Raw genomic sequence first — 20,076 nt, 5'->3', positions numbered from 1 at the left:
TTTTTCGCACCCTCATTTTGATTCTCCATTATTAGTGACCTTCAAAAGCCCTGTCAAAAATGTTGCAATTGTTATATCATCATTTGGGCTGAGATCTGCTGACCATTACGACTTGCACAGAATCACAAGTAATAGCCGATGCAACATGAGTACCAAAGGTGAACAATACATTGAAGATACATGCAATTAAATCAAGATTTTGATATAAAGAACATGAAATATTTAATGCTTGTGACCAAAAGCAGACAGTAGAAATCCTTCATCTGAACTCAGGGTGCTTCCTAAAGACGCAGAAACCACCTAAAGCAACCAGGCCAACTTCTAAATATTGCCTGCAAAGACCATGAGGAGAAAGCTTCGGGGAGTTCATGGGAGGACTGAACATGTCCAGACTTCGAAAAGATTACAATAAGCCACACAATATTATGGAACCCAAATAATAAAATGAAATAAAATAAGGTAAATTTTTATACTCTGAAAAAAAACACTAACATTCCCAGAGCATCAAGCCTCATCCTGTCTTGTATGGCCTATCCTTCACTGAATAAAAATAATGGTTTAAATGAGGGGTGGGTCCAATTTTGCAACAAGCAAACTAACTGCCCAAAAAATGATTTAACTAACCTCTGCATCCTCGCCTGTTCGGGGTTTGCTTGTGACCTCTGTCCTCTGGGCATCTTCTGTTGCAGAAAAGGGGGAATTAAAACAGAAAGGATTCTTGGTAGATAGAATTAGTCTCCCAGATAAAGATTTGCAAATAAAATAGTCCACTTGAAAATGATTGAGCACCATTGATAAGGATATGCATAGTTTAGATTCTAAAATAGATGACAAATTCAACTTAGCCACAAGTATATCACAGCAAAAGGAATAAATTATGAATATTTCTCTCAACATTTTATCGAGTTTTAAACTAATATAATAAATTACATAATATTATTTGTGGCCAAAGAAAATCCAAGACAATCATTGCATTGTGAAAATGAAATTATTTTGATCCTCGGATAACATTCAACACAAGTAAATATGTTTCAAAGAGTTGTTCTAAACTAGTCCATTCAATATTATGTTGAAGATGATATTAAAGGATGGTTGACTCAATGAACTGATATATACATATACAAAGACATTCTCCCCCTGATGTTTTCTTCACTGCATCCTCAATGCCTAATTTTTCATGAAATAATGTTTCATGCTCACCACTACTGAGTAGGGGTGAGCATAATTCGGGAAAAACCGAATTAACCGACCGAAATTGGTCGGTTTGGTTCAGTTAAAAAATTCAATTCAGTCGGTTCGGTTATGCTTTCCAATATTGTGGTGAATCGGGTTTCGGTTCGGTGAATAGAGAATATTAATTCGATTAACCGATTAACCGATTTACGAATTAATTAAATTTTAAATATAAATTAGTAAATTAAAATCCAATTATTCACTCATTCCCTCTCATACTCTCAGTCTCACACTCTCACTACTCTCAGAAGTCAGAACTTAGAAGGCCCTCACTGCCTTTCTCTCGCTCACCCGAGCTCAATCCTCTGCACCACCAAGCACCATCTTCACGCGATGCCTTCGTCTGTGTCCATCGCCATCGCCGTTGCCGTCGCCGGCCATCATCACCAACACAGTCACTGCTCTCTGAAGTCAGAAGGCCCTCACTGAGTCACTGCTTCTCTCTCGCTCACCCAAGCTCACTGCTCCGCACCACCATCTTCACGCAATGCCATCGCCTGCACCCATTGCCATCGTCGTCGCCAGCCATCATCACCAGCACACAAGCTCCCTCTCATTCTCATTTTTCTTCTCTCGTGCATAGACCAGTTCACCGAGAACCACGCCTGACTCCTCATCGGCGTCAAGCTCACCCAAGTTCAATCGTCTCCCTAACCACCTCTCCTCCACATCAATCTAGAATCTGGATACACCTTCTCGGCTTCCCCCCTTCCCTTATTTCTCGGTTAAATTCGGTGAACCAAATTACCGAAAAAGAAATTCGGTCGAGTTCGGTTCGGTGAGGCCCAATGGTTCGGTCGGTTCGATTAACAGTATTCTTTAACCGAAATTTTCGGTTAATTCGATTAATTAACTGAATTTGACCGAACCGACCGTTTGCTCATCCCTACTACTGAGAGCAGATGCACCATCCTTCAGCATATAAGAGAAACAAAATGCTGGAACTGAATTGTGTTTTTGATAAGCAATGTCCAATATTAACCCTTGTTTTGCTGGTTAATTCCTCTCATCTTGCCTTGGACCAACCACCCTTTCACTGGTTAATATTATCCTCTCGCGTGCCACCTCCCACTGTCACCGCCGCCACCACCCAACCCCACTCACTTTTTACAGACTTCAAAATACATCTCCCTTTCCTCCTCCCCTGGCTCTATTTGATTGTTTTTCTGTGTTAGTTTCTTTGGTTGAACTTGCATGCATGCAATGGTTGAACAACTTGAACATGTGTGCATGCATGCAGAGCATGCAAGGTTATTAGACAAGGTGTTCGTTAAATTGTGTGTGTTGGAATGTTTGTGCACCTTTAGACTTCCTAGAAAACAAAAAAAAGTTGATAAATCAAGTTATGCACTGGGTCAATGGACCCTAGTTATAAAATTAACCCGTGCACCCATCTAGGCTGCAGTGTACCAAACATTGCATAAGATCCATCAAATATTCAAAAAGCTACTTTATTTCATTTTATTTAATTCAAGAGAAAATGAAAGGGCAACTAAAACATTATTAATACAATTTTTTTTTCATTCCACTTCTAATTCATCATCCCATTCCAGTGTACCAAACATTGCATAAGATCCAATTAAACAGTCAAAAAGGTTGCTTTATTTAATTTAAGATAAGGGCAACTAAATTTCTTGAAACCTCATAAAATGTGGCATTTTTTAACACTGGGGAAAAAAAATGCACGTTAGCAATTTCCCCAAGCGTGAAGGGACTATTTTAGTGCATGGAATATGTGGCTCATTAAGTTGATCCATTTTGTGGCAATGGATTATCATGATCTGCATGACTTCCAGTTGCCAAGTAAAACGGACATCTATCCTTCAGAGAGAGAGAGAGAGAGAGAGTAATATTGAAATTGAATTGTTGTTGACAAGAAACTGAATTTAGTATTATTATACTCCACCTTGTAATACACGTGTTTAACCAGAAATAAAATCTGGCTCAGTTCGTAGAGGGCACGATCTTTTGGGCTAGAATCACATAAATATACAAATGGGAACAAATTGAGAGGATAGAACTGAACTGGTTAGTCCCAACAAGAGTTGAGAGATAATCATGTGATGGGGAAACACCAACGGAGAATTTTAGATGTTCATTTTTTATCTTGGTTTTTATTTTAGTTTGGGAAAACTCTTGTTATTAAAAAGAAGTATGGTTAATTTAGGTCTATTTTGTGTATTTAAGTACTTTCGGGTCATTTTGTAATTCCTTGTTTTATTGGGGCTTTTATGTAAATATGTGTTAGTAGTAGTGGTATAAGTGCTGGACATGTAAGTTATAGTACAGTTATTGTTTAAATCGGATTGCAGCTTCCCTCTCTCTCCCCCCCCCCCAAAAAACCTTGCCACACAGGTTCTGCTGTTCTTCTTCCTCCTCCTTCCATCTTCTTCTCCCTTCTTCTCTCATCTCTCATATAATCCTGCCTCTCAACTCTGTTCTGTTCCTCCCCCTTCTCTGTCCTCTTTGTTCAGTATTCCTACTGCTGCTTTTCTTCTTCTTCTTCTTCTCTAAATATAAATTCTAATATTTGGCCTCCATCAAATTGGTATCAAAGCCTAATCGATTCAGTTCCAGACTTTCCTGTGGCTGTTTCTTCCAGCAGATTTGTAACTAATACAACAATCTCCACTACGGTTCATCCAACAGCTAAAACCACATCCACCACACAACTGCATTCTACTCTAACAGGCCTCATTGATGCAATAAAAAGTTAAAAGTTGCATGAAAATCCCAAAAAACTGAAGCATTTATCAGCCTGCAACTTTTCCAGGAATTTACAGTCATGCCACTGGTTTCAAAACCCTAAATTCCAGGCAGCACTTCACAGCACCTCCTTTACCATCGCAGACAGACACCATCGAAACCCTGTCCCCTTCAAAATCATCTCCATTTGACAAGGGGGTGGCCCACATGCACGACCAGAAGCTACCCCAGCCAGCAGCCCCTCTAAATTCCCCATTTTCTGCATTTTTTTTGTTACACTTCCACCCTCACTGGAATCCCCTCCCCTTGATCTACCATCCAGAACCCCATCGCCAGAGGGCCATCACTGGCATCTCAAGCACCCCACGCACCAGCCACACGCATGGTGAAGTTGCCGGACTTCCCTTGTTTTGCCCAGTCTCGCGCAAAATTGCGTCTAACTTCAAGAATTTTGATTTTTCCTTGATGTAAGCTTTCTGAGTGAATATTGAAGAATCAAGCTTGGTTTGCATTCCTAAGGTCAAATCAACCTAATCTTAGGCTGCTGGAGCAAATTTCAGTGTTTTAAAGGTCAGTCAGCATCCAGATTGAGGCCTAGCTGCTGTATTTTACTGCAACAAAATTGTTTTCTTCCGCGAGATTTTGGTGTTAATTTGAAGAAACTCCTCTTCAATTGTTTAGTACATATTTTTGTAGGATAAATTCAGTGTGTCAACATCATTTTCCAAGTATACAAGTGGAGTTTTCTTGGAGCATCTGCAAGAAATAGAAGTGAAATATTTGATGATGATCTTGAGACTACAAATTCAGAGCAAGGACCTTTTGGTCACATTGTATGAACTTGCACTACTTGGACTCTATAGAAATTGATTTAATGTTGCTTAACTATTTGGTACTCGTCTGAATTTGCAAAGGTCCATATTAACTCTCCATTTCCAAAAAAAAAATCACCTCCTTATATGCGGTTCCATCATAGTTGGCAATTCTCAACAATTACTGGACCAACTGTGCAGCCTTAAACAATTCTTTTCTATTATTACCTTAAATTTAGAAACCTCATTTATTAGTATGCTCTTAGTAAGGAACCTAGAATAATAATTTTGTTCAAGGGTTGAGGGATGAAATCAGAATGTCTATGAATGTACAATTTCAAAAAGGTCCCACTACTCTAAGGCTTACCACATGGCTTTGGAAGCTGAGAGATTTCTCCAGCCACCAACCCATAACACAACTTCCCATCTTAAAGAATTTCATCATTCAAGATTAATTTCTCCATGGTGACATGGTATTCCTAGATCCTCACATGATGTTCAATAAAACACTGAGAGATTTGGAAGCTGAGAGATTTGGACGTTCAATAAAAGTCCCACTACTCTTAAGGCTTACCACATGGCTTTGGAAGCTGAGAGATTTCTCCAGCCACCAACCCATAACACAACTTCCCATCTTAAAGAATTTCATCATTCAAGATCAATTTCTCCATGGTGACATGGTATTCCTAGATCCTCACATGATGTTCAATAAAAAACTGAATTTTTTTAGGATAAACAATAAAATATCAAAAGTGACAATGCAAATTCTTGTGCCATGAGTATCATGACTACGTAAATGATTTGCATATTACTAGTCCACAATTTTTTGATTCTTCAGTGGACGTGATTCATAATCTTCTCAATGGTCACAAGGTAGTCCTAAGCCCTTAGCCCACCCAAGATGTTCAAGAGAAAACTCAACTTGTTGAGGATATTAAAAGTGCCCATCAAAATTGCTGCATAATAGAATATCATGACTACATAAATGATTACATAATACTAGTGCACAATTTTTTTGTTCTTCAATGGACATGACTCATGAACCTTGTCCTAATGAGGTCATAGCCTTGTCTTTAGTGACCCTTAGAACTGGTGGAACCCCTAGGCCAAAGATGAACCTTGATTTGTCACCAATCTTGGTTGTTGAGACTTGCAATGAACAGCAAGATGAGTTGCCAACTACTAGCACAGATATGTTTGTCAATGACCTTGCTCTTCAACTACATTTTTCCATTCCTCACCCAAAGAGCAAGGAACAATTGGCTGCTATAGAGTTTGTTGAAGATTCTTCAATCATGGAACCTATCGTTGAAAATCCTCGTGATCATTCTCCTCAATCCAGTAAACTATCGCCTCCCTTCCATCTTCTCCCTCTACATTTTCCTTAATCAAATCTAGTGAAACATTGTCCAACATCTTAGAACATGGGCCGAATGCATATTTGCTTCAGCTGCCAATAGATTTGAATATTAAATTGATTTCTTGTTTAGAGGATCTGCTATTTTGTCATAGGACATTGCAGCGTTCTACACTACTTGCAGTTGGACAGTCTTTTACATATTTTCCACTGGCGATTGATGATGCAATGCAGATCATGCCTCCTCTTGATTTGCCTCCATGTATGACTTCGTTCCCACACATGAAGCTAAAGCTACTATCCCATTAGAAAACTCGAGGTTGATTTTTCTCTAACAAGGGAAGCTTGATGGAGAACCTCCAATGGAGAAATTTAGAAGTTCATTTTTATCTTGATTTCCATATTTTAGTTTGGAAGAACTATTTTTATTATAGAAATATGATTAATTTAGGTCTATTTTGTGTATTTAAGTACTATAGGTTTATTTTGTAATTCCTTGTTTCATTGGGGCTTTATGTAAATACGTGTTAGTAGTAGTAGTAGTGATATAAGTGCTGGCCATGTAAGTTATGGTTTGAATCAGATTGCAGTTTCCCTCTCTGTCTCTCTCCTGCAGATTCTGCTGTTTTCCTCTTCCTCCTTCCATCTTCTTCTTCTTCTTCATTCTTCTCTCATCTCCCTTCTAATTCTGTCTCTTACCTCTGTTCTGTTCACTCCCCTTCTCTGTTCTTCTCTATGTTCTGTATTCCTGTTGCTGCTGCTTCTCTTCTTATTCTTCTTTTTCTTCTTCTAATCTCTCAATTCTCTCTATATAAAATCTAATACTTGTCCCTACATCATCATGCCAGGGCTCCCATAATAAATTTGCAGGGTAGAGGTAGATTGGGTATCTGTGGACATACCCTAATCATGGCTGGCCACTTCCCCCAAGTAAAATGTTAAGACAAAACAGAAATTTGTGCTATGTGTTCTTCAGAAACTCATATATCAAATTTTACTGGTTATTTTTTTCTCCAGTAGATCTATGTTTTCAGATTCAGCAGTGTTTATGTTGGACTGACTTTGCTTATTTTTGAAGAAGTGCTTTTCCATCACAATTTTCTGGTTGGCCATACGTTTTGTTGATCCACATTGTAAATTTACTAACAAATAGATTAGATTTTTTTTCTTAAGACATATTTTGCTTGTTTATTTGATTTTTCCCCTTTACTGTTTATTAATGATATCTTCTGCTTGTTTCACCATCTTCCTGCACTTTTGAAGGCTGGAGCAATCTCATTCTTCAGTGAAATTTGCAGAGATGATGCATTCTTTCATGTGCTTACAATCATTCATTTTCTTTGGAATTCAAATTTGGGGCTTTTCTGCACACTTAATTCCATTGCCTGTAAAAGATTTTCCAAGAGAGCAAATATGGGCAGCTGGATACATATCATCGCATTGTTTGTCTACATAATACAAGACTATGAATGATATTTGAATTCATGAAATAATATTCTATAAATGTAATGCCATTAAATAGCATCTTGTACTATGAGAAGCTATTATTTCGAAATACCGACATTATTGATCATTTTGTAAGTTTGAATGATTAGAAACTACAAGAAATGATAATCTGTTGTGCAAATCAATGTGCTGCGTGCGGAAACCGATCGTACAATGCAACAACCAACGATGAATTATACAAAAACACAATCACATATATTATATGAAAGAAATAAAATAATAACAAAAAGGATTCACATGGTTCGGCAATGCCTACATCCACGGGAGCAAACGGCTATAATTTTCACAATCTTGCGTCAAAGACCGTGTTACAACATACAACATTGTATATATGCCAACCCTCTTCGACCCCCCAAAATCTCAACCTATTCAACTTCCCAATTCAAAATTTGAAAAACAGCGCTGAGTAACCGAGCAAAACCATCGATGGTTTCACAGACATACCATCGACAGTTTATTCCCGAGACCAAACCGTCGATGTTCTCTGCCAAACCGTTGACGGTTTCCTCTTCAAATCAGCTTCTATGTTTTTCTCACCATGTTTTCTTTGTACATGCGTTCCACTCAATATATGAGCCACATATTATAACAATCTCCACCTTGGCAAGTATACACTCCTTAGGAGAAAACCGAAAACATAACCCGAAACTCCACCTGGGACAATAGGTTGGGACGCCTCTCATCTAGCATCTAGAAACGTTAAGCAAGTCCAAGCAATTCTTGAACTTATCCATTGCAACAGGCTTTGTCAACACGTCTATTGCATTCTCAGAAGTGTGAACTTTCTCAAGCAAGAGTTCACTAGAAGAAACCAATTCCTGGATCCTGTGAAACCTCACATCTAGGTGCTTGGTCCTCGCATGATATAACTGATTATTCGCCAAATAAATGGCACTCTGACTATCACAACACAGCTGAACTCCACCTTGCTAAATACCCAGCTCCTTGACCAATCCTATAAGCCACAATGCTTCTTTGGCAGATTCAGCCACTGCAATGTACTCCGACTCAGTTGTAGATAGTGTAACTAGAGATATTATACCAAGAACGTCCAACAAATAGACCCTCGCACAAGGGTGAACACATATTCTATTGTAGACCTCCCTTCATCCAAGTCCCATGCATAGTATGCATCCACATCCCACAACTGAAAGATCACTCCGTTGCCTGCCGAACAAGATGCCATAGTTTGTAGTACCCCTCGAGTATCTGAAAATCCACTTGACTGCATCCCAATACTCTCGACCCGGATTTGTAAGAAACTTGTTCACCACACTAACAACTTGTGCCAAATCCGGTCTTGTACATACCATAGCATAGGTTGGGACGCCTCCCATCTAGCATCTGGAGACTTTAAGCAAGTCCAAGCAATGCTTGAACTTATCCGTAGTAACAGGCTTTGTCAACACATCTACTGCATTCTCAGAAGTGTGAACTTTCTCAAGCAAGAGTTCACCAGAAGAAACCAATTCCCGAATCTTGTGAAACCTCACATCTATGTGTTTGGTCCTCGAATGATACACCTGGTTCTTCACCAAATAAATGGCACTCTAACTATCACAACACAGCTGAACTCGACCTTACTGAATACCCAACTCCTTGACCAATCCTGTAAGCCACAATGCTTCCTTGGCAGATTCGGCCACTACCACATACTCCAACTCAGTTGTAGATAGTGCAACTAGAGATTGTACCATGGACCTCCAACAAATAGGCACTCTCACAAGGGTGAACATATATTCTATTGTAGACCTCCCTTCATCCAAGTCCCCTGCATAGTCTGCATCCACATCCCACAATTGAAAGATCACTATGTTGCTTGCTGAACATGATGTCATAGTTTGTAGTACCCCTTAAGTATCTGAAAATCCACTTGACTGCATCCCAATGCTCTTGACCCGAATTTGAAAGAAACTTGCTCACCACACTGACAGCTTGTGCCAGATCCGGTCTTGTACATATCATAGCATACCTTGGGATGCCTCCCATCTAGCATCTGGAGACTTTAAGCAAGTCCAAGCAATGCTTGAACTTATCCGTAGTAACAGGCTTTGTCAACACGTCTACTGCATTCTCTAAAGTGTGAACTTTCTCAAGCAAGAGTTCACCTGAAGAAACCAATTCCCAAATCCTGTGAAACCTCACATCTATGTGTTTGGTCCTCGCATTATACACCTGGTTCTTCGCCAAATAAATGGCACTCTGACTATCACAACACAGCTGAACTCCACCTTACTCAATACCCAGCTCCTTGACCAATCCTGTAAGCCACAATGCTTCCTTGGCAGATTCGGCCCCTACCACATACTCCAACTCAGTTGTAGATAGTGCAACTAGAGATTGTACCATGGACCTCCAACAAATAGGCACTCCCACAAGGGTGAACATATATTCTGTTGTAGACCTCCCTTCATCCAAGTCCCCTGCATAGCATCCACATCCCACAATTGAAAGATCACTATGTTGCCTGCTGAACATGATGTCATAGTTTGTAGTACCCCTTAAGTATCTGAAAATCCACTTGACTGCATCCCAATGCTCTTGACCTGAATTTGAAAGAAACTTGCTCGCCACACTGACAGCTTGTGCCAGATCCGGTCTTGTACATATCATAGCATACCTTGGGATGCCTCCCATCTAGCATCTGGAGACGTTAAGCAAGTCCAAGCAATGCTTGAACTTATCCGTAGTAACAGGCTTTGTCAACACATCTACTGCATTCTCTAAAGTGTGAACTTTCTCAAGCAAGAGTTCACCAGAAGAAACCAGTTCCTGAATCCTGTGAAACTTCACATCTATGTGCTAGGTCCTCGCATGATACACTTGGTTCTTCGCCAAATAAATGGCACTCTGACTATCACAACACAGCTGAACTCCACCTTGTTGAATACCCAGCTCCTTGACCAATCCTGTAAGCCCCAATGCTTCCTTGGCAGATTCGGTCACTGTCATATACTCCCAACTCAATTGTAGATGGTGCAACTAGAGATTGTACCATGGACCTCCAACAAATAGGCCCTCCCACAAAGGTGAACACATACCTTGTTGTAGACCTCCCTTCATCCAAGTCCCCTACATAGTCTACATCCACATCCCACAACTGAAAGGTCACTCCGTTGCCTGCCGAACATGATGTCATAGTTTGTAGTAGCCCTTAAGTATTTGAAAATCCACTTAATTGCATCCCAATGCTCTCCACCCGAATTTGAAGAAAATTTACTCACCACACTGACAACTTGGGCCAAATATGATCTTGTACATACCATCATACATCAAGCACCCCACTGTATTGGCATATGGGACCTTTGACATGTCAGGAACATCATCATCCGTCATTGGGCACTGAGCGGTAAATAATTTAAAATGATTCACCACCAAGTATACTCACTGATTTTGCATTATCCATGCTAAACCTCTCCAACACTCTCTCAACATAGCTACCCTGAGATAACCACAATCTCCCTCCAGCTTTGTCCCTGAGAATCTTCATCCCAAGAATCTTCTTGGTCGCACCCAAATCCTTCACGTCAAACTCTTTGCTCAACAGAGTTTTCAACTGATTAACCTCAGTCATACTTTTCGCAGCAATCAGCATGTCATCCACATAAAGCAAAAGAAAAATACGTGAACCATCATCAAGACTCTTCACATAAACGCAGAAATTATACTCACACCTCCTGTAGCCAATCCGGATCATGTAGGAGTCAAAATGTTTGTACCACTGCCTCAGAGACTGCTTTAGCCCGTAAAGTGATTTCCTCAGTTTACAAAATAAGTGCTTCTGCCTAGGTTAACTAAACCCTTCTGACTATACCATGTAAATCAACTTCTCCAAATCACCATGGAAAAACATCGTCTTTACGTCCATCTGCTCCAAATGCTTATAAAAATGTGTTACCAATCCCCACACTACCCTGATGGAAGTGTGTTTGAGCACAGGGGAGAAGATCTAATCATAAATAACCCCTTTTCTCTATGAGTAACCCTTTACTACTAACCGAGCCTTGAACTTTTCTCCTTCTCTTTTTGATACCGCTTCTTTCTTCCTATACACTGATTTGCATTCTATCGCTCTCTTCCCTTCTAGAAGCTCCACCAACTCCCACGTCTAGTTCTTATGCAATGACTCCATCTCCTCCACCATAGCACCCATTCATCTACTTTTCTCTTGGTTGTGTACCACCTCTTCAAAAGTAGTAGGATCCTTGCTATTAGCAATGAGTGCATAAGACACCATATCATCAAATCCATACCTGGGCAGTGGCCTGATAGCGCGTCTAGATCTATGTATAGCTATACTGTGATGCAACTAGTCTCCCGAGCTAGAACTCATTGCATTCTGAACATTGTCATCTCTGTCCTGAGTCTCTAACTCCACCTACACCACATGCTCATTGCTGCTGCAGTTTTCTGGCACTTGTTTCTCTTTTTCTTCCTCCTGAGTACATGGTAACATGGCTTTCTCATCACAAATCACGTCACTACTGATCATCACCTTGTTGCCTTTGGATCCCACAACTAGAACAATTTCACACTTATGATACCCTAAAAAAATGCACTATCCAGACTTTACATCAAGCTTTGATCTCTCCTCACTACAAACGTGCTCAAAGGTTAGACATCCAAACACTCTCAAACCAGAGTAGTCTACTGCGCTGCCTGTCCACACCTCCTCTGCAACTTTCGCATCTAGTGATGCCCGTGGTAATCGGTTAATTAAGAAACACGCTAGATTTACTGCCTCTGCCCAGAAATTCTTTACTAGCGCTACATTCAACCTAAGACATCTAACTCTTTCAACTATAGTTCGGCTCATTTTTTCCGCCACACCATTATGTTGTGGTGTCTTGCGTACTATGAAATGTCTCCTTATGTCATGCTGCTTGCACAACTCCATGAACCTCGAATCAACGCACTCAGTTCCACTTTCTGACCTGAGGCATTTAATCTTCCTCCCGATCTGGTTTTCCACTTCAGCTTTCCACAATTTTAACCTGGCAAACATCTTTAACTTGTGCTGCATGAATTACACCCAGACCTTTCGTGAGTAATCATTGATAAAGCTCACAAAGTACATATGTCCTCCTCGCCTACTCTTACCGACCCCCAAACATCTGAATAAATGTAGTTGAAAATCCTCTCCGCCTTGTGTGTGGGTTTTTTGAACTACACCCCTATTCTATTGTCCAAGAATACAATACCTGCAGAAATTCAGCTTGCATGTTTTGACACCTTTCAAGAGATTTCTCTTATAAAGCTCCATCATCCCACGCTCACCCATATGCCCTAACCGCATATGCCACAAGGCAGTATTATCTGACTCTGATTCTACAACTGCAAGTCCCCCTACAACTGTGGTACCCAGTAGTGCGTAGATATTTTCTGCTAATTTATGTCCCTTCATCACCATTAAGATGCCTTTACACACCTTCATTACCCAACTTTCAGACTTGTAACTAAACCCATTACAATCTAAAGTGCCCAATGAAATCACATTATTTTGTAGATCCGGTATGTGCCTAACATCACATTATGTTCTCACAACACCAAACATTTTAATTCTGATATTCCCTATTCCAACAATTTTGCATAAAGCATCATTTCCCATTAGAATGGAACTAGAATTTACTAACCTATAGGTGCTAAACCAATCTTCATTTGATGTCATGTGATAAGGACACGCCGAATCTAGGATCCAAGAATCCGTGAGGCAATCTGAACCCAATGACGCAGAAAGGATACCACCATCACCACTTTCTAAGTCTCCTTCTTCCACTACATTCGCAAATTTTGATGAACCCTCTTGAATTTTTGCATTCCCCTTCTTCTCTAGACAATCTGGTTTCATGTGCCCCTTTTTTCCGCACTTAAAACATCGAATGTCCTTCTTCTTCCTGAACTACGACCGAGATTTATTATTACTCGATCCACTCTGGAACTTACTTCTCCCACATTCAGTTACCCTTCACCACAAACCCTTCACCTTGTAAAATCTCATCGCTAGCTTTCTTCCTTTAATGAAAACCTCACAAAGCGCTTGTGACCCCCTCCAAATTCAGAGTATCTTTTCCCCACGTAAGAGTTGTAACCAAATTTTCATACGTATGATACACAGGTGGGGAATTTAGTAGCATCAACGTCTTGTATTCTTCCTCGAACTTCACATCAACCCGCATCAAATCACTGATAATATGATTGAATATATTGATGTGTTGATTCAAATCCAAACCCTTTATCATCTTAAGCCAATACAAATTCTGCTTAAGATACAACTTGTTCGTCAAAGACTTAGACATATACCGGCTTTCTAATTTCTGCCAAACAGCCGTCGGAAATTCCTCATCCATGACATGATACAACACATCATCAGCCAGACAAAGTCTGATAGTCACCACAGTCTTTGCTTCCAATTCCTTCCAACTTATTTTGTCCATGCCTTCCGATTGACTTCCGTATAATGCTTTCACCATATCCTAATGCACTAACAGATCCTTAACCCTCCTTTGTCATAGTCCGAAATTTCCCAATCCGTCGAACTTGATAACGTCAAGTTTTGTAGAAGAAATCTCAAAAGCCAATGTAACCAATTGCTCTTATACCAATTTGTTGTGCAAATCAATGCGCTGCATACGAAAACCGATCGTACAATGCAGCAACCAACGATGAATTATATAGAAACACAATCACAAAAATTATATGAAAGCAATAAAACAATGACACAAAGGATTTATATGGTTCGGCAATGCCTACGTCCACGGGAGCAAACGGCTATTTTTTCACTATCTTGTGTCAAGGACTAGAGGTACAACATACAACATTGTATATATGCTAACCCTCTTCAACCTCTCGGAGGTTTTCTTCCTGAAATCCCAACCTATTCAACTTCCCAATTCAAAATTCGAAAAATAACACTGAGTAACCGAGCAAAATCGTCGACGGTTTCAGACATACCGTCAACGGTTCATTCCCGAGACCAAACCGTTGACAGTTTCTTCCTGAGCCTCAAGACCAAACCGTCGATGGTCTCTACCAAAACGTCGACAGTTTCTTCTTGAGTCTGACTCTGTCGATGCAACTCTGCAAAACTGTCGACGGTTTCCTCTTCAAATCAACTTCTCTGTTTTTCTCACCATATTTTCTTTGTACATGTGTTCCACTCAATATATGAGTCGCATATTACAACATAATCATTCTACATATTACAACATCTGATTTTATAGTTGTTCATTCCAATTCTTTTAACGCACGGTTCTCCATTGAGAACATATTAATCCAAAGATTTAGTATATTTTAGTGCATCTCACAAAAATTCTTTGCAGTAATTTTATGATCATGGTGATATAATGCATTCCAGGGTGAACTTAGATTATTAATAAGTAGTTTTAAGCATCCACTCAATGAGCACTGATGAACACTTAAGTTACATTCTACATTTCTTGATAGGAGCCTAACTCACATTTTAAAGGTATGCAGGGATTACAAATTTGTTCTTGAGATCATGTTATCTTCAAGGCTTCTTCACCTTGTAATTTTTTCACTATTATTGCAAGATAATCTTTTCTCAAATTTATCAAAATTACATGACTAGCCCCAATAAACAAGCAAACTGTTGCACATTCCCCCTAACTAGCATTCTATAATGACTCAATTTCCCTGAAGTGCTAGGGGAAATGGGACTAATTCACTACCATAAATTTCCATGAGTAGTCTCCATCATTATATAAGCAATTTTAACAAGCCAAAGAGTTAATAGATTTGGGATGTTGAGCCTTGTACGAGTTAAAAGAGTTTTTTAAACGCAACAACCAAAACTCAACACAAGCATATTTCATTGCTAAAATGCTTCAGCACAGAAGCTTAACATTTTTTCCATCTTTAAAAATAAAAATCATATCAATTATAAGTACATGCATCATACATACTGCTCTCTTTAATGAATCTGCATAAATGCCATTCAACTATTTGTGAAATAATTGGCAAGAAAGGACTGTTAACAACTGAAAAAAAACAAAAAAAAAAAAACAAAACAAAACAAAACAAAATAAGAGCTATAGGATCACTAGTCTCCATATGCATAATGTAATGTGAAACAAATAAGCCCCATCACAATGCTGCATGATAGTCCATGAACCAACTGAATTGACCTTTTCAAATTGCATAAAGTAGCATGCAAATCCAATAAAAAAAGGAACAAATGCTCAATGTGACAAACATACAAAAACACCTCCATCCTCTAGGATATAAGGTCGTAGTTGCTTAGCAACCCATACAAAAACAACAAAGAAGCCAAACATATAAAAATATAAAAGCATGAAGAGTTAGGATGGATTATCAGGTTTATGAGAATTAATGAAATCACCTCCATCCTCTGGGATATCAGAAGTCCACAAGGTGAGGTTGTCCCTAAGAAGTTGCATAATTAAGGTGCTATCTTTGTATGAATCTTCATTTAAGGAATCAAGCTCTGAGATTGCTTCATCAAAAGCTTGCTTTGCAAGGTGACATGCCCTGAAAGAATCAGGTGCCAAATCAGATGGGTTATAACTAAGTTTGCAACTAAATAATGCTGAACACTATATTCTATAAGCCAAAGCTAAAAATGGCATAGTCCAAACCTCTCGGGTGAATTCATAATCTCATAATAAAACACTGAGAAATTCAAAGCCAAACCCAATCGGATGGGATGTGTAGGGGCCAATTCAGCCACCGCTGTACTTGTGGCAGTCTGCAACATGTAAAAAATAAAAATGAGAGAGAGAGATTCATAGAACTCTGCGATTTCTTTAGGTTATCAACATCAAAACCCAATATGCTAAATAAATCAATTGCACATTTTACTCTTTTATCTTTGAAAAAGTCAAGGTCGTGGGCAAAATACAGGTTGCATTATTCTTTAAATTGGAAATATCTTCTCCAATTCTGTCAGTAGTAGTAGCGAATGACAAAAAATGGAAATGGAATGTGAAATAAGTGGATAAAAACTGAATGGCCAACTATGAGAAGAGCTTAAATACTGTTTTTTGCTGCTATGTAAAGCTAAAGATATGGCCTCTTTCAACATATAATGCCTCTAGCACGTGTCCCCTGGTTTTTTACAAATTTAAAACAATTTATATTGCTTTGATTAAAGCAGATATCCCCTAATAAAAGTTTGTACAGTGTCCTTCTAAAAAAGTATGCACAGGGTTTCTTTCCAAAAAAAAAAAATAATGTACAGTGTTCCTTCTTCTTGCCATTGAAGGATGAAATATTAACAATTATTTAAAATTTTAGTACATATTCTAATAGTGAGTAGCCAAATACCACCTATTTTGGAAGCACATCTAAACACTCTAGTTATTTTCTGCTACAACCAAGTAATACTTTTCAATTAGCTGTTATTGAGTTTAGTAGTTATTATCAGTACTAATCAATTCAGTACATCATTACGCAGAACTAAACAATTCCAACAAAGAACCCGGGCACTAGAGACATTTATTATATAAAGATTTGAAGTACTGGGTTACGGCCTCAATCAAGACAGCCACCATATTTTTTCAACGATAATAAATACATCAAACCAAATGACCATAACAACTACTATATTTTCTTTCGCATCTATTGACTTGACACATAATTTAATTATTGGAGTGTAAAAGATAATCTAATTAAGCATGCACTGTCTGAGAAGTTCACTAAGCTTGGATACCTAAATGAACCCTAAATGACAAGCAGAAAAATCCTAGAACCTAGCCACAACAGTTAAAGTTCTACATCATTTTACAATATGGTAATGTACCTCATAGGCTTTTAGTGAAAGATCAGCTGCCTCTTTTTTCTCATTGCCACTTTTAAACTCAGCAAGATACCGATAATAGTCCCCTTTCCTGCATCCAACAAAAACCATAAAAACTCAAAACCCCCAAATCTAAACAAAATAAAAACAGAGAGAAATAACATTCAATAGCATCAAAATCTCACATTTTATAGTAAAAGACGGTTGATTCACCGGCTGATGATGAAGGAATGAGGTGCTCGTCGATCACAGTCATGATATCGGTACAAATAGTCGAGAGCTCCAACTCAACCTTTTGTCTGTACTCTTTGATCCGCTTCGCGTTATGCTCGTTCCCTCTCGCTTCTTCCTTCTGCTCAATAGACGAGAGGATCCTCCAGGACGCTCGCCGAGCTCCGATCACATTCTTATACCCAACAGAGAGGAGGTTCCGCTCCTCTACGGTCAGCTCCACGTCCAGCTTCGCCACGTTCTTCATCGACTCCACCATTTCTGCAAAAATTGAGGGCACAACTCAATCTTTCACCCAGAATAAAAAACCCTAGGTTGTACGTACGAGATCTATACGCATAACAATTGAAATTAACATTCTGAGAGAGAGAGAGAGAGAGAGAGAGAGAGAGAGAGAGAGACCATCATAGCGTTCGGCTTGTTCGGCGAGCTTGGCAATGTAGACGAAGCTCTCTCTATCTTTGGAAGCCATGAGAGATCTCAAAGACTAGGGTTTTGCAGAGAGTGCTTCGAGGTTTCGTCCACTCTCTCCCACCCACAGCGCGCCTTGGAAAGATCTCTTGGATTCCTGCTCGAGGGTAATTTAAGGATATATTTTAGTAGCTGAAAATTGATAGTGACAAGGAATCTAGAGCTGCGGTGCTTGACCACTACCTAAAATCGACGCATTTGTGAATTGTACGTTTGACTTTTGGGGCGCTGCGTGAAACAGAACCTTGATTTTGACTAATGTGTACAATCCAGTGAAGCAAAGAACGACTGTAGAGGATGTGAAACCGCGGCGTACCAAAGCAGAAGGACTGAGCATTATTCAGTTATTCAACCAATAGAACAATGCCACGTGATGATCGGTTAAGGAGGAATATGTTGGGTTGGTTTTATTGAACCAGACGGTCCAGATGGCCGGGAAGGGTCCATGGGCCACGGCACGCCAGCCCCGCACCTTGACCAAATCGCTCGCTTGTAGTGCAAACTGTTTCCTCTTTGTTTTAGGAAATAACTATTCCATTTTAACCGTTAATTAAATTAATATTTTATTTTTTTAATAAAAAGACAAATAAATTTGTAAAGTTTAAAATTAACATCAAACAAGAGTTTCAAAGCATTCAATAATGCACTAAACATAATCAAAGCTTATAATGCAAACTTTGATCTTTCTTTAATTTTATTAACTCTGCTCCTTGATTTTTTCAACCCTTGGCTACTAAATTGAGAGTTGGGGTTTCTTCAACAATTATACGTTTAGTATTTCCTCTAGTGGAAACACGCTGTTTGAAAGAGATTTTGAAGAAGGGATACTCGGCTTTCCACAATTATTGCAGATAAGTATATACAACTTGCTACGTTCTATTTCTATTTTTGCATTTTGGTGTTTTTGTCTGTGTTTTGGTTTATTGCAAGAAGCCTTGCTGCAGTCTGTTTTTTGGTTTGCTTTGGTTTGAATACTTGGTCTTTTAATTTTCGTTCTCCTATTCGGCTCTGATTGACAAATACTTTTTTTTTCTTTTTTTCTTTTTTTTCAAAGAAAGGTGGCACCTCCATTTATTTATTGATAATACCCTCACTTTTAGCGGAGGAATACCATGGTTACAAGACAGGCAATGGGTGATTATAATAGAAAAAAAAAACTTTAAAGGCTTCCCAAAAGCAACACCAACATCCAACCAAAACAGGACTACAAGTCCAAATAAAACAAAATAAGGACCTAAAAAATCAATAAAACACCCCATGCGACAAAACAAACAAAAGAAAAAAACCTCATAAAAGCATAAACCAGTACCAACAAGAAAACAGTTAAACATACGTCATATAAGTCGTATCCATCTTTTCCAGTTTATACAAACCATTGATAACTCTAGGAAGTTGACTACTATTTGTAAACAAATTATTCCTCCCCATAGTACCTTGTCGAGTCAAAGCATCTGCCACTTTGTTCCCTTCTCTATACTAATGATTTATCGAAAAGTCTACTCCCTCCAATAAACCAATAAGCAGCTCCCAAAAATCCCACAAATACCACAAGGAGCACTTACTGGATCTTATCCAATTTACTACAATATTCGAATCACATTCAATATAAATACTGGTATAGCCCAAATGTTTTTAAATTTGTATTCCTTCCATCATAGTTCTCAATTCAGCTTCATTATTTGAACAAGAACCAAAATATTTTGAAAAACCAAAAATAAAAGAACCTGTATGGTCTCTAAGGATGCCACCACCACCCGTCGGGCCTCGGTTCCCCAAGCTGCTCCCATCCAAATTTAGTTTCAACCTCCCTTACCTCGGTTTTAGCCATCTCACACATTGCATTGTTTTATTTCTTTTATTCACAATTTGCATTTTTAGATTCTGCAATATCCGAACATCAGCATCCTTTAACTGAGTCATTCATGTCATGTTCTTGCTCAAAATCCCCACCCAATACTTAATGGACAGCCACACGTCTGTACTAC

At 39.0% G+C, this 20,076-nt stretch overlaps 1 protein-coding gene across 12 annotated transcripts; it reads right to left on the bottom strand.

The window, feature by feature from the left end:
- LOC131149675 (14-3-3-like protein D) lies at window positions 1–18,393 on the bottom strand. Of its 12 annotated transcripts, XM_058100322.1 has the most exons (9): window positions 18,275–18,372; window positions 18,023–18,188; window positions 17,575–17,881; window positions 17,393–17,480; window positions 16,230–16,339; window positions 15,974–16,122; window positions 625–680; window positions 493–540; window positions 1–332 (listed from the first exon to the last, which is right to left on the bottom strand). In XM_058100322.1, the coding sequence occupies exons 2-8, from the start codon at window positions 18,090–18,092 to the stop codon at window positions 538–540; spliced, it is 783 nt and encodes a 260-aa protein (XP_057956305.1). In that variant the 5' UTR covers window positions 18,093–18,188; window positions 18,275–18,372; the 3' UTR covers window positions 1–332; window positions 493–537. The 12 variants fall into 12 exon arrangements, with proteins under 12 accessions (XP_057956305.1, XP_057956304.1, XP_057956310.1 ...); XM_058100321.1 differs by having other exon boundaries at window positions 1–540; window positions 18,275–18,393; XM_058100327.1 differs by having other exon boundaries at window positions 1–540; window positions 625–677.
- Between the last annotated feature and the right edge of the window lie 1,683 nt (window positions 18,394–20,076).

The sequence above is a fragment of the Malania oleifera genome, chromosome 2, assembly GCF_029873635.1.
Source record: "Malania oleifera isolate guangnan ecotype guangnan chromosome 2, ASM2987363v1, whole genome shotgun sequence".
In the NCBI taxonomy this organism is placed as follows: Eukaryota; Viridiplantae; Streptophyta; class Magnoliopsida; order Santalales; family Ximeniaceae; genus Malania; species Malania oleifera.
This window is presented reverse-complemented; position numbering and strand designations above follow the sequence as displayed.

Coding starts and splice junctions, on each gene's coding strand:
- LOC131149675 (XM_058100319.1), bottom strand. CDS start 18,092: ATGGCTTCCAAAGATAGAGAGAGCTTCGTCTACATTGCCAAGCTCGCC. Junction 17,481..17,574: donor ACCGTCTTTTACTATAAAAT/GTGAGATTTTGA, acceptor TGTTGGATGCAG/GAAAGGGGACTATTATCGGT. Junction 16,123..16,229: donor ATTATGAATTCACCCGAGAG/GTTTGGACTATG, acceptor TGATTCTTTCAG/GGCATGTCACCTTGCAAAGC.